This window comes from Apteryx rowi, unplaced genomic scaffold (assembly GCF_003343035.1).
Source record: "Apteryx rowi isolate R43461 unplaced genomic scaffold, aptRow1 scaffold_28, whole genome shotgun sequence".
In the NCBI taxonomy this organism is placed as follows: Eukaryota; Metazoa; Chordata; class Aves; order Apterygiformes; family Apterygidae; genus Apteryx; species Apteryx rowi.
In genome coordinates this window covers 2,449,336-2,471,523 of record NW_020449196.1, presented here as the reverse complement: position 1 = coordinate 2,471,523, position 22,188 = coordinate 2,449,336, and the positions used below count along the sequence as shown (strand labels likewise).

The 22,188-nt window shown below is 37.5% G+C and overlaps 1 protein-coding gene across 6 annotated transcripts in view; it reads left to right on the top strand.

The window, feature by feature from the left end:
- Nucleotides 1-8: 8 nt before the first annotated feature.
- RBL2 (RB transcriptional corepressor like 2) overlaps nucleotides 9-22,188 on the top strand; it is a 24,512-nt gene continuing 2,332 nt past the window's right edge. The window contains exons 1-20 of one of the 6 annotated variants that reach the window (XM_026068756.1): nucleotides 9-193; nucleotides 1,642-1,772; nucleotides 3,015-3,215; nucleotides 5,808-5,872; nucleotides 10,176-10,235; nucleotides 11,059-11,219; nucleotides 11,325-11,389; nucleotides 12,187-12,373; nucleotides 14,272-14,438; nucleotides 15,106-15,215; nucleotides 15,555-15,658; nucleotides 15,965-16,102; nucleotides 16,640-16,804; nucleotides 17,387-17,498; nucleotides 18,077-18,349; nucleotides 18,788-19,062; nucleotides 19,663-19,839; nucleotides 19,982-20,053; nucleotides 20,455-20,572; nucleotides 21,728-21,930. In XM_026068756.1, the coding sequence (XP_025924541.1) occupies nucleotides 125-193; nucleotides 1,642-1,772; nucleotides 3,015-3,215; nucleotides 5,808-5,872; nucleotides 10,176-10,235; nucleotides 11,059-11,219; nucleotides 11,325-11,389; nucleotides 12,187-12,373; nucleotides 14,272-14,438; nucleotides 15,106-15,215; nucleotides 15,555-15,658; nucleotides 15,965-16,102; nucleotides 16,640-16,804; nucleotides 17,387-17,498; nucleotides 18,077-18,349; nucleotides 18,788-19,062; nucleotides 19,663-19,839; nucleotides 19,982-20,053; nucleotides 20,455-20,572; nucleotides 21,728-21,930 (2,853 nt within the window). In that variant the 5' untranslated portion in view covers nucleotides 9-124. Of the gene's footprint in view, nucleotides 194-1,641; nucleotides 1,773-2,004; nucleotides 2,101-3,014; nucleotides 3,216-5,807; nucleotides 5,873-8,187; nucleotides 8,265-10,106; nucleotides 10,236-11,058; nucleotides 11,220-11,324; nucleotides 11,390-12,186; nucleotides 12,374-14,271; nucleotides 14,439-15,105; nucleotides 15,216-15,554; nucleotides 15,659-15,964; nucleotides 16,103-16,639; nucleotides 16,805-17,386; nucleotides 17,499-18,076; nucleotides 18,350-18,787; nucleotides 19,063-19,662; nucleotides 19,840-19,981; nucleotides 20,054-20,454; nucleotides 20,573-21,727; nucleotides 21,931-22,188 lie in introns of those variants that run through there. The other 5 variants (XM_026068755.1, XM_026068754.1, XM_026068758.1 and 2 more) reach the window with 5 other exon arrangements.

Sequence of the window (22,188 nt, the reverse complement as noted above, 5' to 3'; positions counted from 1 at the left end):
GCCGGGCGAGGCGGAGGACGAGGCCGAGGCGGGCGCCGAGGGCGCCCCCGCCGCCGCCGCCTCCCCGCCGGCCGAGGAGGGCGACACCCGGCAGCGCTACGAGGAGCTCTGCAGCAGCCTCAACATGGATGAGCGCGCCCGCTCCGAGGCCTGGCTCAGCTACCAGAGCATGAAGCGCAACTACACGCTGGAGGTGAGGGGCGGCGGCGCGGCGCGGCGGGCCGGGCCGGGCCGGAGGGGGTTAAGCGGCGGGGGCGGCCCCCGGCCGTAATGGCCGCTCCCGCGCCGCGCGCGGCCTCCGCAGGGCCCGCCGCCCTCCTTCCCCCCCCCCGCCCCGGCGGTTAAAAACCCAGCAACCCGCAGCGCAGCAGCTGAAAAATAATAATAATAAAAACGCGTTAAAAGCGAAAGCGCTCGCGTTGTCGTCGTCTTTCTGCTGTGGGTTGTCGCCCGGCGCGGCCGCCCGGGCCCGCGTGCGGAGCGCTGCGCTGCGCAGCGGCGGTGCAGCGGCGTCGGGGCGCCCGCGAGACACGGGCCGCGCGTGACCGCGGCGCGGAGCCCCTGCCCGGCCCGAGGCGCGGGGGCTTCCGAGCAGCCTGCCTTGAAGCGCCGCTGCGCACCCGCCTTGCGTGGAAGCGTTGTTGGTTTTTTGTTGTTGTTTTTTTAACGGGGTGGTATTTAAAAATGAAAGTAATGCTTACGAAGAAGCGTACTGGCGTTACATAACCCTCGTGCGAGTAACACATCAGTTAGCGTTAGCAGCTCTGTTATTAATGACTGATATCTAGAGCTGTTCACGCAGTTCAGGGCTTCCTTTTTCATCACCAGGCAGGTCTGTCTTAGCGCGGAGACGAAGGGGGTTTCAGGCGCGTTGGCGGCGGTTTGCCCTGTGGTGCCTGGAGCTGCACGCCTCCGCTTCAGGAAGGAAGCGCCCTGGCCGCAAAGCACCGCTGCCCAACTATTTTTAATCCTCAGATACTAAGAAACTCAGAGAGAAAACTTGCATTCTCTCTGAAGGGGCCCGCACGTTTGTCCCCCGATACCAGTTAGCCCAGGAAACTGCAGCGTTTGCCAGGTTCTGTGCCCCTTTTCTGGTTATTCTCATCCTGTTGAAATGTAACAATTTAATCAAAGAGGAATAGTTGTGGTTGGAATTAATTTTTGTCTTTAGGAATCAAATTGAGTAGTTGTTAACAGAAAAATGGAAACTGTGTTTTCGTGTTCCCATGTTCTGTTCAGGGAAGAAGAAGGTTTTGGTAGCGGGGAGCTGTCGCTATTGCAACACCAAGGTAGCACAAAACGATATTATAGGAGACGAGCAACGCTGACATGAAAGTATACTGTTAAACTGTGGCTCCAGTGTGAAACTTGTGAATGTAACTTCCAGCTGATAAGTTTCTGTTTTGACACAATTCAGCGTTAGCACCTGTTTTTCTTGTAGTTCTGGATTCTTAGATAGTTCTGTCTAACAATATAGTTAGATAGAGCTTTGAAATAATGAATTGACTTTGCCATTGCTTGAACATCATTAGTGTAGAACATAGTTAGTTTTATTCTTTTCCTTGGTTTTGGATGTATAGCTGAAGAGTATGTTTTTCTTTCCGATCAAGTCTTTTAGATGCCTGATGTTTTATTTCACAGGGCAATGATCTGCATTGGTTAGCGTGTGCCTTGTACGTGGCTTGCAGAAAAGCAATTCCAACTGTGAGCAGAGGGACAGTTGAGGGGAATTATGTATCCTTAACCAGAATTTTGCGCTGTTCAGAACAAAGGTAACTTTTCTTTTTGCTGGTTTTTACACATTTATAAAATCTTAATGATTGTGTATCAACTTGAAAAAAATAGAAATTGAGAGGAAAGACTAAACATCATTCTTGTTTCCTGCTTTTATATGTAGAATTTATACAGTCAAAATCTTTGTACTATAGCTCATTGCAACAGACGTGAGATAGTTTCATTTGGGCATTAGCACGTTGCAAAAACACTGATTTTTTAAATTCACAGATTGGCTTCCCACCCTCAAAGGGAGGCAGAAACCAGCCCGTGAAGAATAGTCTGGTTTTGAAGAATGTGCAAAGGATGAGCTTGTCTGTTCAAAATGTAACATCTGTGTGTGTTTTCTGTTTAGAACAAGGTGTAATAAACTAACATAAGAAAGCATTTTTTAATTGACTGTGCAGATATTCACACCTTTTTTGGAAGAGGACTTCACTTTTCATACGTTCTTGCTTTATGAAAAGAAAGTGATATCAGAATCTGATAAACACATTTTTATCAAACRTTTATAAAGCAATGAAGAAAAAATTCATGAAATAATTGACTGTATATATCAGCAGTATGGTGGTTTTGTAACAATTAAATGGATTGGCAAAGAAATGAATGTTAGTTATGCACTTTCTCTCCCATTCTCTTTTACTGTTGGGCATATTTAAACAAAACAGAGAGTTCCTTTAAAAAAGCTTTTTCAAATCAGAAATTCAGGGAGCTGAATATGGGTAAATAGGTTATGTGAATTCGGCTCTAGAAAAAACAGTAGGAAAATGAATGGAAGCTGAATTTATGAAATGAAATTTACTGAAACACATGTAAAAATGTTTTACTTGCTTATTTTTTCCATACCTTTTTAGAGTGTTCTTAGCATTGAAAAGGTTGGAGTTTGTTTTATTTAAGTAGATTAGTTATTCAGAAAAATGAGGGAAATTTGGTTTTATAGTAATCTGAATACTGGAGCTAATTGTACCTGTGTGAGGAAAAGCTAATAAAGAGCTGTAAATATACATATAGTTAACATGATCATCTAGAGATACCAAAACGTTTTTCGAGTTGTCTGGGCTCATCTTTGTTTGGATGGCTCTGAGTACTTCAAACTGTAGTTATTGTCATGCTTGTTTGCAATGCTGCCATTTTATCAATAGTTCAGGAAGTAGAAATTGCACTTCAAATTTTTATTTATTTACAACAAAATATCTTTCTCCAAAAATTAACTCTCAGTTTCAACCTGTTTGATATTTCAGCTTGATTGAGTTTTTTAACAAGATGAAAAAATGGGAAGACATGGCAAATCTACCCTCCCAATTCAGAGAACGAACTGAGAGACTGGAGAGAAACTTTACAGTTTCTGCTGTAATCTTTAAGAAGTATGAGCCCATTTTCCAGGATATTTTCAGGTATCCTCAAGAAGATCAACCTCGTCAACAGAGAGGAAGAAAGCAAAGGTACTCTTCTGTTATTTTCAGTATCTTTTAGAGTATTGCTATTACTAAAATACAATGAAGTTGCTTAGTTGCTTTACTTTCAGCTGCATTTCCATAGTAGTTCCTTACGATATCAGAGGTGGTCTGTCTGTCTTCGCTCCCAATAATTTTTGGACCTTTTTTCAGTTTGTCAGATATCACAGGATTCAAGCTGTCAAGTTTCTGTGATTTGCGGGGGGAATATGAAAATAAGCCTGTAGTAGACAAGAGAAATATTAGTATTTCTAAGGAGGGAAAGGCTGGAAAAACTTGATCCTTATATGATCTGTCAATCAATAGCTCACAGAATAACCTAGCTTGCTTTACTGCCTAGTAAGTCCCACAGTTTTCTTCATTGAGACACCTCTTCTGGATTTTTTTCTTTACAGTAGACACTTTGTTTCTTTGTTTTTGTGGTATTTTGAGTGCTGTGAAAATTACGTGCTAGTCATCTTTTATGGTTATGCTGATTTTAACAAGATTTCATCTGTGTTGGTGTTTAGCAGGGCTTGTCTTGACTCCTCATGCTAGTTAGCAAAGATTGATTTTATTTCCATCCATTATTTCTTTCATCCTCAGTACTGTGAAGTACTACTATTTTTTTCCAACTTTCTTTTGCTTTTTCCAACAGTTCCAGACTTCTTCTTATTTTGTGGTTTTGTTTTCTTTATGTTCTTGTGAGCATAACGTAGTGTTATTTGTAGCCAAATGTATTTGAATCTAAAATTAAAGATAAGATTGTGCCGAAATGATTTTGTTGGGATAATGCAAAAGTTAAGTAAATTGGAATTGCAGTGTAGAAAGAATAGAATTAAGTATTGAGATGAATATTTGCATATAATGTTGAAATCATAACATGCTGCCTATATAATTTGATGATTAGAAGAGTAACCCTAGTGCTAGCTGGTTAGTTTGGATATTAGGGTGTAAAGTGATTTTGAAGACGAAATCAGAAGATGATACTTATATACATTTCACAAACAAATTAGTAATTTTGATATTTAAATTCCCTGCATAACTGGGGAGTAACCAAATAAGAAAATAAAAGGTTAAGGCTGACCAAACTACTGGAGAAATGAAGAAAAATTTGGCCTCAACATGAATGAATTTGACCTGAATGAAAGAAAGAATTTCTACATTAATAGGATTCCCTGCTGATTGACTTAGTTCGTTCTCCCTTGAAAGAGTTATTTGTTTTACTAAATACAGGCCTTTAGAGCAGCAGTACTTCTAGAAATGGAAATAAACTGATAAAGACTGTTTACAGTGTGCAAACGTTGCTTGGTTTTGAGGTTCACGTGCCTATTTTACTAAATTAGACAACTACAATTTAAAAAACAGAAGGATAGTGGAAACATTGGATAAAACATATATCTATGCCACCTTCTTTGCACTTTTAATATTTTTATGTCCTGTGGAAGAACTGTGACATATGAAATACCACTGTCAGTGATAACATTATGAGTGAACAAGGAAAGGTGGAGTTAAAACAAATGAAAATACAAAAATCAGTGCTAGGGGAGGGTTTGTGGCTTTGTTTTGGGGTGGGTTTGTTTGGTTGGTATTTTACTCCATACAGTGAATACTTAAACATGGTTTCTGATTCCTGATATTTAAGAAAAAATTTCATTTGGATGAGCTGATTACTTTGTCAAGATTTTTCCATTACCAAAAACACAAATTGAACTTCTTAGCCAGAAATTTTAAAGTAAGCCTTAGGAAGGAGGTCTAGGAAAACTGTCCAGAGTAGTATATGTGGCAGTATTAAGAAATAACAAGTCCTCAATAGGTGGAAAACTTCTGATTTAAAAAGGGGTCTCATGAATGGGTTATATCTTATTTGGAAGCATTTTATTCAAAAATCAGTAGAGGAACTTAGGCACGATAAACAATTGATATATTTCAAATTTACATATAGTATATATAATTCTATACAGAAGCATTGTATATAAATTTGTAGGTGACACTCTTGTGCACAAACAGTTCTGAAAATCTTCTCCATACTGAGTGTATTAACAATATCAACGCACCGCATAATGCATTCCTCCAAAAATATGTAGACCTGCTTGTAGTGACCAGAATGCTTTTGAAGAAGGCATTTCACTCTTAAAACCTTTGGACTGACTGTATGTAATATCTGTTGTATGAAAGATCTGAATGCTAAAAGCTACAGAAAATGCTATGTCTGCTATATACCCATTCTTTGGGACTGAGATCACAATTTTGCCTTTAAAGACAACAGTTCTGGCCATGTTTAACATTAAATTTACAGTGATTTGCTGCTGAAGTCTTGGCCTATTTCAAATGGAATCTGCTATGTTGGACTGCTGTGGTGACATTTAAATCATTGCATGCAACCTGAGACTAGGCTTCCTCTTGTGTCCTCACTACACAGCTGTGCGGTTTTCCTTTTCATCTGCAGTCAGCCTTTGGGGGGAGGGTTGAAGACTTTTGCTACTCTATAGTAAAGCTCAGTTTTCTTTTAGAATGATTGAATGCTGTATGATTTTCTATCAGTCTTAATTCATTGAGGTTATTGTGTGTCTTTTTCTTGCTATATTTCCCCTCCTGAAGACGACAACCATGCACAGTGTCTGAAGTTTTCCAGTTTTGTTGGGTGCTGTTTGTTCATGCAAAAGGTAAGAGGTTTAAAAGGGATGACATGCTGCAAACCTGTTCTTGCTAGTCTTATATCAGTCCTTAAACACTAGATAGGCACAGGTATTTCTGAATTCAGAATTGCCTTTGAGAAAAGACCTTTTCAGAATAACCCAGAAGGAATGTACCCGTCTTAATTTCCCCAGCTGTGTTTTACCATATTTTTAAGGTAAGATATGTGTCCACTTAGTTTGGAAACTTTTATGTGAAATATCCTTATGAAGTTCCAGTGTTGTCAAGCTTTTATGCTGTGTTTCTAAGAGGTTAAGTGTCTTATAACCTCAATGACTTCACATTTAGATATAGTTGTGATGAATTTAAAGTGTAGACGTATGTTCACTAGGAAGTAAGAGGAGTTTAACTTCCTCCTAAGTTTCCAGCAATGCTGATAATATTTAATGGATTTTCTCTTGCAATGTAGTAAAATTTAATCTCGAAGCTCTAGGTGTGAATGCTTTCATTCTAGTATCGTAGATAACATCCTAATTCTTTCTATAACCTTTTGTCCCCCTCTCCTTTTTAAAAGTGAGCACACAGTAACTGTATCGAATAATCCTATATGTTACTAAATAACACATGCCTTTTTTTGCAAGGATGATTTTCTCTTGTGTTTTGGACATATTGGTGTAAACATAGAAATGACTGCCTTGAAAATTGAGGCTTCTTTAGGACACACAAGGGAAAATCCTTTGTTAATATGCTTCCAAAGACATAACACAATGAAGAGAGCGTACACGTACTGCAATATATAACCTTTATTGTAAGAGCAATCTTGAATCTACTACAAAAAGTAGAGGATTTCAATGTTTTTTTTCTTGATGAGAGAAAAAGCCCCAGAAGTAAATAGGAGTAAATCTTTTTTTGTGAGAGTGAAATTCCCCAAAATCTTAGGTTTAAGTTGTTCAGTCATGTCACATGTAGTCTAAGGTTCTGTCTATATCAAATCTGGGTGTTATGGAGTTTCTGCTTAACTCTGAGGCTTTTTTCACGTGAGGCTTGAGAGTGAGGTTCACTGGGAACTCTGTATAGCTACAATACTGTTCTGAGGAAAATAAAGACAAGATTTATGTTCCTAACTGAAGGAACTTCTTTATAGATTCAGGTCTGTTAATAATTTCAAGGGACTTTTTATATTGTTCATAAGACAGCTTCTAGTTAAAAAAACTAATAGTTTGTTTGCTCATGTATATTTTGAATTCTACCAGGAAAGAGAGAAAAGGAAGCTTGTTTTATGGTGTGGGTTTTATTTTTTATTTTTTAAGTTTAAAAGTAAATCAGTGTTAAGATTCCTGCAGTGTGATGTGTTTTTCGCAGATGACTGCTCTGGAGGATAGCACGGAGCACAATGTAGTTTGTGACAATACTGAGTTATCTGGTGCTAATCTTGTCCAGTACAGCTTGTCCTTCCTTCCTACACTGTACCACATAGCAGAGGGTTGCGAGCTGCTCTCTCTCCCTTTCGGAAAGGGACTAGCACTATCCCCATCGCCACGCACCATCATCTCTTTGTACAAGGTTTAAGGGTATAGTATAGCATGAGTGCCAAGTACTTTGTTATGTAGAAGTTGCCTTTTCCAAACAGTGTACAAATTTCACTTTATTAGGAAAGAGAAATCTACACTAAACCTGTATGCCGCTTGCATCCCTGAAACACAATCTGATTTTCACCTCAAGCGGGATCTTTTCTTTGCAGTCCCGAATAGCACTCTCCGGCAGTATGAAATCCCTCCTCCTGCTCCTCCGAGCCCAGCGGAGCGTTAGTACTGTGCCTTCTTTCCAGTGGGCCGGGACTGGCCTCCCTTAGCTCGGTTAGGCAGCTGAGAGAGGAAGCGCATCAGCCTGAAAAATCACAACTTCTTCTTTTCCCTTCTGTAGCCTCCAACTTCTATGGCTAGATTGGACAGTGGATGAGCTGCACATGGGCGTATGAGAGCCTTATGCTACTGCTAATTGTTGGTTAATATGTTTGAGTAACTACAGATTATTTTAACTGGCAAGCAGTTTCAAACGTACGAATTGACTTTGTAGACCAGCAGAGCATGCTGATAACATAGCCAATAAAAGAAAACTTGCACTAATTATAAACTGCAAAACTATTAAGGGACTAGTGGCAGTGCAAAAATTTAAACTGAATGTTGACCATTAAATATTCTTCTTTTATTTCCTGTGTTTTGGGGGTTGGCAGCAATCCCTATCATGGCAACCGCACATCAGTGGCAAGTTCGGGCTTGTCTCTGCGACGCGGCTGCAAGCCTGCAGGTGACTGCGTTCAGTGGCCCGAGTGCCGACAGTCCGGGTCTTGGTCGTACCTTCTGTGCACGCCGCAAAGACAGCGACGTGGCTTAGCGATACTGCTGTTGTTGCATTCTATTTGTAAGATAATTTCTCTTTAAACTAACCTGACTTCTTTTTTTTTTTAATTTCTTTAAATGGAAATGAAAGAAGATCTCTTTTACTGCATTGAGATAACTATACTATTTTTTATTATTTGATACTCGGGTGTGAAAGGGAGTACTGAACTGTTGTTTGAGATGTCATTGACTTAGCAAATAATTTGTAAGAATCTATTGGTGCCTTAAATTTATTTTTGACTGTGATACTGTCAGTGACTATTGCCATACTAGTTTTTATGCTTATGAAGTTGAAGCTATGTTATGAAAGTTATTTCTTTAATGATTTTGTTGATTTATGTTTCACTATTATATTTAGGACTTTGTTGATTGCTTTGTTCTGAACCTTTAATGATTTGGAAAGCACTCCGATGAAAGTATACAGTTAATCTAAATTTTGTGCAGGCTTCATTTTTTTTATATAGTTCTAATTATCTGCATTGAAATGATCATTTTTTAACGAACATGGAATCAGAGAACTGAATATAAATTTGAAAGCACTGGTAGGTTTCTGACAGAAGAATAACAGACTGCATAATTTAGAAAAATGCTTTAATCTCATACACATTTTGATGTGTTCTAAATGAGTTTATTACTGCATGATAGATCTCTTCAAGTGAGTTGCCCTGTTTTTCATAGCATGCTCAGCTAAATGATTTGGAGCTTACCTGCAATAAAAAGACTAGGAAGAGTTACTAGTATTGAAAAAGTGCTAGAAAATCACGTTGTAAATGTAAAGTAATAGAAATACAATTTATAATATTAATTAATGGTATATTTTATTTGATAAGACTATATTTAGCTTTGGCCATTCCTCAAAAGGAATATCATAAGCCTAAATGAGTTCAGTAGTGTAATGAATCTGAATATAATCTTTGTGAGATAGGTTAAAGAGGTTACAAGAATTCTTTTCTACAGGAAGATGATGAATAAAAATGATGTTAGAAGTACATAAAATGAAGCTACATTGTAAGCCAGATCAGAGATATACATTTTAACTCTTTTGTAAAGCACAAGAGAAATAAAATTAATTTTGTTACTACATGTAATGAGCATGCCCAAACATAAGTTTTATATGGAAAGCAGGTTGGTAAAGAAAAATCTCCTGACTTAAAGTTGCATATGGATTCTTTCTGGAGGATTTGGGAGGCAGGTGTTTTGTTCTGGGGTGGGGTTTGGTTTGGTTTTGATTTGACATCTGAACTAACTTTTGCTAGGATGGAGCTAAATGTTGTTTAAGACTCTTTACAGCAATGCAAAACYGGGAAAAGGAGAGCCCCACTTGGCTCCTGCTGTTCCCCCTCTGTGCCTTAAAACCAGATTCTGCTCCAGAAAGGTGCAGTAGGATTCTGCTGAAGGAAGTAATGTTGCCTGATATTAAAGCTTGTGTTGTCAAATTTCCAGTAAAAAAATTCTCTTCCTGGGGATAGCTTAGCGTGGGACATTTCACATTGCTTCAATTCCTTATGCACTGATTAATCAGGTTATTGTGAATCAGGGAGTCTGCAACTTCATGTTTATCAGTGTTTGGTAAGGTTTGTTTTCAAAACAACATAATATTTGAGTTCCTACAATATCACTGCTGTTTCTGGAAACATTTTACTATTATAATTACTCTGTTTTACTATTACTAATCTATTAAAAGTGTGTCTATTTTACTCACTGTATTTCTAACCAGATAGTTACAGTCTTAGTTACCAAAGTCTGTTTCAAAGACTTCATCTCAAATATCGATTATAATACAAATCTCAACAGTTTCTTTGTTAACAGGATTTTAAATTTATGTTAATGTTAATTAATCTCATATGTTTTTCTAATATTGAAGGTAATTTTCCTATGATCAGTGATGACTTAGTCAATTCCTACCATCTCTTGTTATGTGCTTTGGATCTAGTGTATGGAAATGCTCTCCAATGTCCTAACCGTAAAGAACTTTTGCATCCTAATTTTAAAGGTATGTTTAAAAAATGAACTATCTGTATCCAAAGACTGCAAGAATGTCTATGGCTACTGAAATGAGTATGATTGTATATAGTCGAGAACAAATTGAATAATATTATTTGAWTGTGAAAAGGGTGAAATATGTTGGAATCATTATTTCACAACCTGCTTACAGTCAGGTTTCTACCAATATAATAAGTAATAACAGACTACTGAATTTTGTAAATAATAAGTCAAGAAATTAATCTACAAAGGAAATACTATATCGAAGGAAGTTCTCAAGTAAAAGTTTCAGTATGTTAATGTCACTGAGAAAGTGTATATTGACACAGTCAGATTGGAGAGTTGCTGGGAGGTAGCAGCTTGGAAAGAGCCAGTGTTCAAATATGAGGCTGACTTGATAATCACAGAAGCAAATAAATGGTGAGAAGTTTCCACTGAATCCCTGAGGTATGCTTTCCAGACTTACGCTTCATTTTCAGTGCTGTATGGTGTTTGCATTTACTTTGTAGTGGTTAGGATGTGGAGTGGAACCATTTTTTCAAATTTATTTGACTAATTTTTTTAGTTCACAAGTGTTTGACTAGTTTTGTATTAGAACTGATACTGTTTTATCATTAAATATCTAAACTTTTAAAATCTAGCACTGAAAATACTGTTTTGATAATATTATCAAATAGTGTGGGTATGTATAATTAAAAATTCTTTGAAGAGGACTAATTAATTTACTATTTTAATTTCACCCTACCTACACCATACAGTGTAGAATACAAATTTAGTAAGTAGATAGCATAGGGACTTATAAAATTAGATAATATGTTATTTCTTAATTGTAGGTCTACCTGAAGACTTTCATAGTAAGGATTATAAAGTATCCTCTGATCCCCCCTGCATCATTGAAAAATTGTGTTCGTTACATTATGGATTAGTTTTAGAAGCAAAGGGCATAAAGGAACATTTTTGGAAGCCATATATTCGGAAACTTTTTGACAAAAAGGTTGGTCAATAAATTTGTGGTGTAGAAAACGTTCTCCTCAATCATTATCTTCCAGACCTTTTAAAGAACCAAACTGCCCACTGTTTGTCCTAACCTGTCTTACAGCTTTTAAAAGGAAAAGAAGAAAATCTGACTGGATTTCTGGATCCTGGGAACTTTGCAGATAGCTTGTAAGTCACTTCATTCGTGGTTTGGTTTCCATTAATATCCCTTTGATTCATAACACAAAAGCAATTACACAATCTGTATCTTAACACTAATACTAAGTAACTTATATATATAATGTACATATAACTATATTTTATATATATATACACACACTATATATACTATATACATAGCATATTTAAATGTATTTCAGTTCCTTTTCTTCAGGGTGCAGTGGCCTGAGGCATATTTGAAAGAGGCATGATTCTTCAAGAAGGAATTAATAGATGTCTGCTTTTATTCTTATGTTTCTATGTTTCTTTGATTTTTTCATATACAACTGAAAAGTGTTAGAAGGAAAAAGGTGTAGGGGGCCACATTAAGTGGGTGGGAAGTAGGAGGGAGAAAACAGCCTTGGTGGGTTATTTCTTTATAAATCTAGAGATGCTATGAGTGGGATTTACTGTTTTCTCTTGAAGGTTACTAAGAATGCTAAGCATATTTTATGGTAATGTGATGCTGCCTAAGTTTCAAGGTGTTTCCAGATGCGTAAGAGTTATCAGTAGAATTGTATTATGCTCCTCCTGTGGCTATACTAAATGGCCACTCACCAGATATACTGGAAAAATAATGTTCTTGCCACTGTCATGTTTATGATACTACAGTTTTTAAAGGAGCCTCCAATACTTAAGTCAGGGTTAAAATAAAATTTGAAGTAGACTTCCAACAGGCAAAAAGAGTGTTCATTCAGTAAGCAGTTAAATTATTAAATGTCTAAATAAAGGGTTTATTTGTATTTATTTTTTCCTTTCTATTGTAGCAAAGCCATCAACAAGGCCTATGAGGAGTATGTTTTGTCAGTAGGAAATCTCGATGAGCGGATATTTCTTGGGGAGGATGCAGATGAAGAAATTGGAACTCTCACAAGGTGCTTAAATACAACTTCAGGAATAGAAACAGCTGAAAGAGTACAAGTGAAGCATAATTTGCAGCAGCATTTTGACAGGGTGAGTATGAGACGTCCGTGTTGCTGTCTGTTTGTAGTAGGGGTGAGTTGAATTAGTCTGTGTCTGATGAAGAGAGCAGCTGCTAAAAAGCTATCATCTATATTGTTTAAGATGATCTAGGAGTGTACACAGCATAATAGAGTTAAATTTGGCAATTGATTTAGATATATATTGTTTACTTTGATTTTTAAACTCAACAGAATGGGCAATCCTCCATGGTTGCTTGGTAGGTTCAGAATTGTCCTGAGGTTCAGAATACTTGTTGGACCTCTGGACCCTTGGACTCTTTGGTCCCTTTGGACTTGTCTGCCCAAATTTCCTATCCCTCGCCTCTCTGTCCCATGTGCAGGGTTTTTCCTGTTTAGCATGTGCCAGATTGCCTAGCACTTTCTCTGCATTATTTTTGTTTCTTTTCCTTCTAACAAGTATACTTCRGGTGTTAATAATCTGTTTATTGTGTTAGTTAAATCATTAGGGAATGGTTTTCTCCTTGCTTGCCTATAAAGCATCATGCAAAGATATGTCATTATACATGATTAATAAAAGAGCATAGAATATCCTTTTCTGTAAGGATAAAGAAATGAACACTATATGTTTCAGAATGATGAAGTCAGATCCTTAAAAATCTCAGGGCCTTTGGGTGAGTATTGTTTTAAAAACAGGCACTGACTTTTAACAGACATATATACCTGTGATTATGGATCATTCAAATGTTGCTGAACATGGAAAAAATACTTAGAAGGAGGAAAGATATGAGACAGGCAAATAAAAAAAGATATAAGCTGTATTAGCACAATTAGATTAAAGAGAGCAAAAGGGCAAAACAGTCTATATCATTGAAATAGTTATTTGATTGTGTTCCAGCCTGAGAGCTGGTTAATGGTTTTCAGTGTTCTTGAATGAAGGAAAAGATCAAAATAAGTGTATCTGCAAAATTAATATAGCTAGATAATGTCTTGCTTCTGAGCTATTTAAAGACAATAGTTAGCCACTAAGTTTTGCCAGCCCAAGGGGTGGGTGCATCGCTGTTAGCCTCTTGCAGTTGTTTCTGTAGTGGTGAAACAGGCTGGTCTGTAAGAGAGCAGCTTGCAGCTGCGATGCTTTTGCTGTTGCATGCGCAGGAGAGTCCACGGCGGGGCTGGGGCACCTCTCTTTCCTGGTGAGGGTGCGGAGACAGGAATAAAACGCACTTAGGGTTGTGGAGAGAAGATGGAAGAGGAGGAGTATTGGGAGGTAGACTTCATGATGAAAGGAGTGCAAAGCATAATATATTCATTAAAATAAGGAAGACATCCCTTGGTTAGTAATTGTATGGTTAGATAATTGGAAGATGCATTGTTTTTCTCAGAAGCAAGGCTGTGCATTGAAGGAACTTCCTTGATATTAAATTGTTTTGATGTGATGGCTTGGTCTGAAGCAAATGACTCAAAGTGCTAATTGACTGTTTCAGTTTCGTTCAGGAGGACTGTTTTTTGTCAAACTCTGACTTGCCGAAAGGAACCCCTGGCTCAGTACAGGCTTCCTATCTGCTACAGCTGCCTTCAGTACTCACTCAGTGGATAGGACGGGACTGCTGGATTTTTTTAATTGGCTTAGTTGTTTCATACTTCACTCCCAGTATCTGCATTTCAGTGCGAAGTCACTTCCTCGCTGTTATACAGTAACATTCCTTAGTATTTGATAGAAACATCTAAGCGACACAGAGAGCTCTCTCACGGCTGGCTATTAGCTAAGGCAGGAACTGATTTGGCGGGTGTGATTCCCGGTGTCTTTCTTAACAGGCACATAGTGTAACGCTGGGTAAGCAAGCGTCCTGCAGACCGATACCTCAAGGTTATGAAGTGTATCTGAATGTTATTATAATGTACAGTTATACACTTAATTTTTGTCTTTTTTAGTCAAAATCACTTAGGATTACAACCCCACTTACTGGCCGCAAGTATATCAAAGAGAGCAACCCATATGTGACCCCTGTTTCCATAGCAACATATAGCTTGAGCCGTCTTCATACAATGCTGGCCGGACTGAGAAATGCCCCCAGTGAAAATTTGGAGCAAATACTCAGGTAAGTAAGTTTGATGTTCGGCTAACCAAATAATTATGGTTTTTTTTAAATAGTTTTAATAACGAATGTTACTGCTAAACAGTGTAATGTAAAATGTAAATGAGCATTGAAAGCATCTAGTCCTGGAGTAAAACAGAAGCCAGAGACAGATTTTAAATTCCAAAAGACTCAGTTCTCCAGTTTTATACATCTTTGTCCTTAAGAAATCAATGTCTCTAAAATGATACAACATTTTAAACTGAACAGTTCTGAACTTCTCCAATAGCAAAACGTTAACAGAAATTTTTCCAGACTTCTTCCTTTTTATTACTTAGCAAATCAAAATCATTCCACAATGTAGGAGATGATTGTTTCTGTTTTCCAAGTAGTTAAACTCTTGCCTCAGGTACAGCATATTTTAAAAGAAAATTTTTTTAATCATATGGAAAATGCTGTTTAAATATGAATCCCTGATCATGAAAAGAAAATGTACATATTACTAAAATATATACAATAATAATATGCYGTTGGCTTTTTACAGTACATATGAAGTTAGGCATATATGGGTGTGTTTGTGTTGCTGAAGTCCAAGTTACGGTTTCATACTTTAACCATACTATAAAAATAATTATTGACATTTTTGTCACAGTAGGAATAGTACTTTGAAAATGTTTCATTATTTTTCCAGGGCATGTTCCAGGGATCCTTCTCAATCTATTGCAAACAGAGTAAAAGAAATGTATGAAGTGTACTGCCAGTGCGTGCAGTCTGAAGGAGAATTCAGTAATTTCTCCAAAGGTGGGAAGCATTTTACTTGCACAAATAAATAAGAATGAAAGTGCCTTTAAACACTTGATCTTTTGTAAGTAACTAACTAACTTAAAGTTTTAATTTATAGGCAGTGCTTTAGCACAAGAGTCCTTTCTGTTACTTTTCCTGGTATTTTGAAGACATGGGAAAGTTCAGCCCTACACAGAATTTCATAATCAAGTTTATGTTAAGGCATTGGAGGATTGTAGCTACAACAGCACAGAAATCCAAACAAGTTAATTCAGTACTAAAGCGCTATAGCTTAAGATGAAATATGTAATTTTTTATTGCATTTCACAAAGCTGTTTCTATTTAAAATGCCTGCAGATGTTGCCAGTAAGCATTTTCGTCGTGCTGAGGTGCTGTACTACAAGGTATTGGAGTCAGTCATTGAGCAAGAGAGGAGGAGATTGGGAGACACCGACTTATCTGTAAGAAAATCTAATCAAATCATAACTCAATTTTAAAGTTGGAGCTGGAAAATCAGTTGTAGAGCACTACAAACAGCTATTTTAAAATGAGGGTAAAACTCTGAAAACTAGCCTGTAGCTACAGCAGAATGGAAGAAAAAGTGTAAAAGAAATCATTGTGTTTGCACATGCAAGGATAGTCAAGATTTTTTATTTTTTTAGCTTGATAATCTTGCTGTGGATTCAGCATAGAAATCGGTTTACTGTTTAATAGTTACAATGTGTAGATTCAAGCATTACAACTTGCAATTCTTTTTTTTCTTGCAGGCAATACTGGAGCAAGATGTGTTTCATAGATCTCTGCTGGCATGTTGCCTTGAGATAATTACCTTTACATATAAGCCACCTGGAAACTTCCCATTCATCACTGAAATATTTGACATTCCCGTTTACCATTTTTATAAGGTAAGTGTTTGACTGCCAGAAATGTTGATCAGGTCGTAAGAACTCTGTTGACCTATATAAAGTAATCTCTTTAACTAGATGTTAGCTTAAACAGTAACACTTCATTATCATATCCACCACTTCTTGTATTTAAAAAAAGTGGTATTTTCCAAGCCTTTGTTATTCTGGGGTGTTTCTTGGGCGTTTGAAAAACAAAATACTGTTACTAAGTTTAACACAAGAGCAATATCCAAGTAACCTATAGAGAAACTAATACAATACCATTTTATCATAAGCAGTTCACTGCTTTTCGCAACAGTGCTTGACACTTTTCATTGTTTATTAACAAAGATATAAATAGCTGTCTTCCAATTAGACTGAAAAACAACAGCCTATTGATTCATAGTGATGCAGCCTAACACCCCTACAAGTCTTTTCTTCCTTGAAAAATAAGGATTAGATCTCTTTCCCCAAGAAGAAATATGAAATAAGCATACRCTGTTGAACATTCACTATTTATTCAGTATGATATGGACTTCATAATTACCCACTTTACAGGTAATTGAGGTTTTTATTAGAGCAGAAGATGGCCTTTGTCGGGAAATAGTAAAACACCTTAACCATATTGAAGAACAGATCTTGGAAAGCATGGCATGGAAACAGGAATCTATATTGTGGGATAGAATCAAAGATAATGAAAACAAAGTTCCTAGCTGTGAAGAGGTGAGCACTTTTTTTAATATTACATAACATTTCACATAGTTTTCCTGTGTCAGATAGGCTCTTAGAGAGTGGACATTACACCATGAAGGAGAGGCTTTACATGTCCAAATTTCAGTTTCTCGGTATAAGCTCATCAGTGCAGAGAAATTGAAAATGCAGTGTGTTTTTTTCTGTCTGTGGACTAGACAAGGAGTCTAGTCTGTCCATGGACTGTTGGCTCCAGAGAGACATTCAAAATGTAAAGTCCACAAATGAGATGATTCTTACCCACTATTTACACAGTATAGCAGAATCATGAATAAAGTAGACAAGCTGGGGGGCTTGGAACAGTCCTTTGAAATCTTAAAAATTACTGAGCTGGAAGAAGTGTGCATTTGATTACAGTACTGTATATTCTGGAGTAGCACACTCACTACAAGGCTTCTAGGTTATGCTTAAAGTAAAATTTTCAGTACCCTTCATTGTTTTTATCTTCTTCTCTACAGTTTTGCTGGTCAAAATTTGTAGAGCAGAAGTGTGATCATGTTTGTTATGTAGTCAGTCTGTGATACAGCCACTCTAATGTCAACATAAATATCTTAGGTAATGCCACCTCACTATTTTGAAAGATCTGCTGGGAACAGTGTTGTAGGTTCTCCAATAACACCAAGACGAATAAACGAGGTTCGTGCTGAAACTGGCGGACTAGGAAAAGGTGAGATCTTTAAGCATACCATCTATTCATTCTTCTTAGACGATGGCTTTAAGTCTAAATGGTGTACAGCAAGAAGGGTGCTCTATTCTCAATGTACCTTTAGCTGCAAAATTACTTGTAAATGGTATTTCTATTGCAACTCATATAGTTAAGTCAGTCATCAAAGACAGATATGTTTATTATTTCAATGCGATTAAATTGCTGTTCTGAGAGGATGTTTTCAGGAGTTTCTGTATAACAGTGTATACATTAAGAAAACCTCTCCAGTAGCCTCTAGACAGTTTGCTTTCTAGTCATACCAGACTGGAAGCTTCATTATTTAATTATGTGACATCGCTTAAAATTTCTCTGGGAAAATAAAACATACTACATCATTAGGTTAGAAGAATAAACATAGCATTATTAAGAATACATCATCTTTAAAAATAATCTATAAATGACAAACATGGACATAAATTTTTAAGGACACTTCTGAAGAGCTTTGGATGACATTTTGGTTCTCTTTAGCTTTCTTTAATGTATTTGTATAATATGGGATTATGCAACACAGCTAAATATCCTCTTTCTTTAATCCTCAGGCCTTTCATCCTCTCCCACTACTCTGTATGACAGATACAGTTCTCCGACAGCCAATCCCACACGGAGAAGACTCTTTGTTGATAGCGATAATAGCTCTGAGAGCGGAACTCCAGTGAGAGTTTCCCAGCAGCCCGTGGTCAACACTGTGCCTGTGCAGAACATGAATCCTGAAGCAGTGTCCGTAACCCCAGTGCCTGGCCAGACCCTGGTTACAGTGGCAACTGCCACTGTAACAGCCAATAACGGGCAGACCGTTACGATACCAGTACAAGGTAAGAGACAAGCTGTTGGGGAATTGTTCATACTGGTTCCCATCAGAGTATTAGTAACCAGCAACAGGGGGGAACCCGTGTTTAAGGTTTCCTCTGTTAGGAAGAATTTTTGAATAGATGAGCAGAATTTAGAGACAGAACATGGATAGCACAGACCTTYAGACTGCCAATGACTCTATATAGAACTTATTTACTTATTTAGCAAGCTTGCTTTCCTGAACTGGCTGGGGAAAAAAGTTGGATTAGTACTGAAAACCTTTGTCCTTATCAGTTATCTTCTTGTCTACTTACAATGAAAAGTCCAAAGTGTATATATATGAAATTGTTTCAGCAAAATGATGAGCTAATCTTGCTAATAAGAGCAAGTTTGTTTGTTTGTTTTTAAGAAATCAGAAATTCTTTTGTTTGACTTTCCCCCCCCCCCCTCTTAAATTACAGGTATTGCCAATGAAAATGGAGGAATTACTTTCTTCCCAGTTCAGGTAAACGTAGGCACCCAGCCTCAAACTGTGTCTGGTTCCATTCAGCCTCTTAGTGCCCAGACTCTTGCTGGTACCCTGAACACTCAGATGACTGGGGCAACTTTGCAGTTACCAGGCCAAGTAACAGTTCAGCAGATCTCTTCTGGAGAGCAAAGACAAAACCAGCAATTTGCCACTACCACCACCATTAAGCCCCGGAAGATGGGTTCACTGTCACTCTTCTTTAGAAAGGTACTTTCCAGTCTAATTTGTGCTTCATTTAGTTTATATTTCAATATGTCTTCACCTTAATTTTAAAATACTTACTTACCTACTTATAAGTGAAAATTCAGTTTTAAAGTTAATATATACATCTTGTCTACTCAGACACACACCTGAAGAGTAGTTTTCTTTATGCAGGCAGCATCTTATTATCTATGGAGTAGATAAATGCCACAGGCATCAAGTTGTGAAGTAGATAATGTATTTGGCCACAGCTGCTTAAAGGTGTCAGTTTCCTCAAGGCTCTTTAAAAGAAAAAAATTCACCTTTGAGACATTCATGAACAAGTTTTTATATTATTTAATATGGTGGTTTCTGTAGGCTAGCTTCCTGTGCTTAGGATACTTAAGACTTTAAGCATCAAACAAGTACTTCATTAGCATCAATACCTGCGATGGGGATGTCTTAGTCTTGTAAACAAAGAAACAAAACAAACATTATCTTATTCTCCTTTTGGCTTATCACTTGCAAAAGTTCTACAGCATCTAAGTCTGAACTACTCTGCTAGCTTGCATTAAAAAAAAAATAGTAGTATTGATGTGGCCTTAAGTATAGCGTCCATTTCAACAGGTGTATCATTTAGCTAGCGTTCGTCTGCGCGATCTCTGTGTCAAACTTGATATATCTGATGAGCTGCGGAAAAAGATCTGGACATGTTTTGAATTTTCCTTGGTTCACTGCCCTGAGATCATGATGGACAGACACTTGGATCAGCTGCTAATGTGTGCCATCTATGTAATGGCTAAGGTAAGATGAAGAAGAAAAATATATTTTAGATTTAATATTCCAAGGACTACAATTCCTCAAAAAAACACAAACAAAACAAAAACCACCCACCCAGTTACATACCCATGCTAGCTATGAGCCTCTTCTGTTTGTCTGCTTATAGGTTACAAAGGAAGATAGATCATTTCAGAACATTATGCGCTGCTACAGGACACAACCACAAGCCAAGAGTCATGTAAGTACAATTAATAGTAAAGTGGTGTGGTTTCTGGTTTATTAAATCTCTTAGTTCTACTTTAGGAATGATGATAGATTTTTAAAGTGAGTTTTAATATTAAATAAATCCATCCTGTTAGCCATTCTCTTCAAAAGATAGCAATCATTTCTAAAACCCTTCACTAGTGAAAGCTTTTGATTCTATACTGTACCTAAAACAGAAAATATCTCCACTTACAACCTACAGAAACAGTGCCAATTGTAAAATACTGCTCTTAATTACAAGGCTGTATTTTCCCTGTGGAGACAATCTGGTAACACAAAATTTTCTAAAAAAAGCCATGTACACTGTTGTTTCTTGACTATGTAGTTGCGCACCTAATCACGCTTCCTTTATTGAGCTCCTCTGCTTCCCTGCAGGTGTATCGGAGCGTCCTGATAAAAGGCAGGAGACGACGACGCTGCTCTGGCAGCAGTGATAGCAGTAGCCAGCAGAACTCGCCTACAGACAGAAGTAAAGAGAGAAGCAAAGAAAGAAGTAAGCGATGGTTGTAATCTCACTTCCAAAAAAGTTTATATGAAGAAAGAGCGGATTTTGTTCCCTCTGCCCCCTCCCAGTTCCTTCTTTGGGAAACTTCAACACAAGACTGTACCGACACCATTTAAGAGTTACTAACTCAAGCTTAAGATGAGCTTATGTAACTGAAAGCTGTCAAAGCAGTGATATTAAGAGTTTACCATGACTGCTGGCCTGACCCTTGAGGCACTCTGTGTATTTTATTGCAGATAAGTTCTTGCACCAATTTATGTGCATCATGCTGTAGCTGATGTCATTACCAAATGAAGAAAATCAGTGCTAGCCCGTGCTCGGTTACTCATTTACTTATAACAATCACAGAGCTGCAGCAGTTTCTTTTAACATTTTAGTTGAAAAGCAGTAGCTGGCTGGCTGGCTGCAGAGGTAAGAACAAACCCACAGCGTCATTTTAGCATATCAGCTGTCTCTGAAGTCTGGGAGAGATTCTTGATATTTGAACTAACACATTTTCCTTCAATGAACTTTTGCAAAGGAAAGCAAACAAGTGATGTTCTCTATTTACCACCCATTTAAGATGTTTAATAGACGATGCTATAAACCATAGGTATTACTGTTTCCTGTTACACAGAGGTGGAAGAAAATCAAAAAGAATATTTTGCAACTTCCCTTTAAGCACATTGAAACAGCAGGAAGTACTAGTGAGCCAAACATTTCTACCACTAACTGAAAACATACTATGCTATTCCTTATTTGAAATTGCGCTGGTTGGAACAAGACAGAGCTGCTATTATTAGAAGTGTAACGCAAATGCCTGCAAAACAGTTCTAGCTGTGCTTAATATCTCAATACTGTGATGAAAATCAGTCAGCTCATACACAAAAAAACACTTGCAATTTATCCATTAAGAACTTAGAAATCAAATGTGTTTCTGTACATAATACTCAGGAGTTAGTCTTTAATAACATACTGCTACTTTGTAAGGAAAGATGCTAAGGGGACAGAATTAGCATCAAGGATTTCAACACCAGATTCATGGCTGCAATACTGCTATTTAAAGAACTGGAAGGCAGTTTTTAAATGCAGTTAATTGTCTGGGATTGAAATACCTTAAATAATTTTGGCTGAATAAAGGAGAGATGGCTCTTATCTTTTCAGCTAGCAGAGACTCCAGTCCAGTAATGCGGTCCAGCAGCACCTTGCCTGTACCACACCCAAACAGCGCTCCCCCTACGCCAACCCGACTGACAGGCGCCAACAGTGACACTGAGGAGGAAGAGCGAGGGGACCTTATACAGTTCTATAACAACATCTATATTGAGCAGATCAAAGAATTTGCCCTGAAGTATACTTCAAATGCAGTAAGTTAACACTGTGCTTTTTATTAGTAGATGGATCCATTTTTTTTCCTATAGGCAGTAAAATACTATTGCAAACCTCATTTAAAGAAAAGCAAATTCAAGGGTTGTTTGTTTCTTTTGATGACAAGAACTTCAGTTCAAGGACATACTTTGCTGCCAAAACATTAAGCACTTTTGATGCCCTTTTGCTTTTTCCTCCTGCCTGAAATATGCAACACTGAGCAATATCTTCCACAGGCCTCAGATACGGTTTAAAAA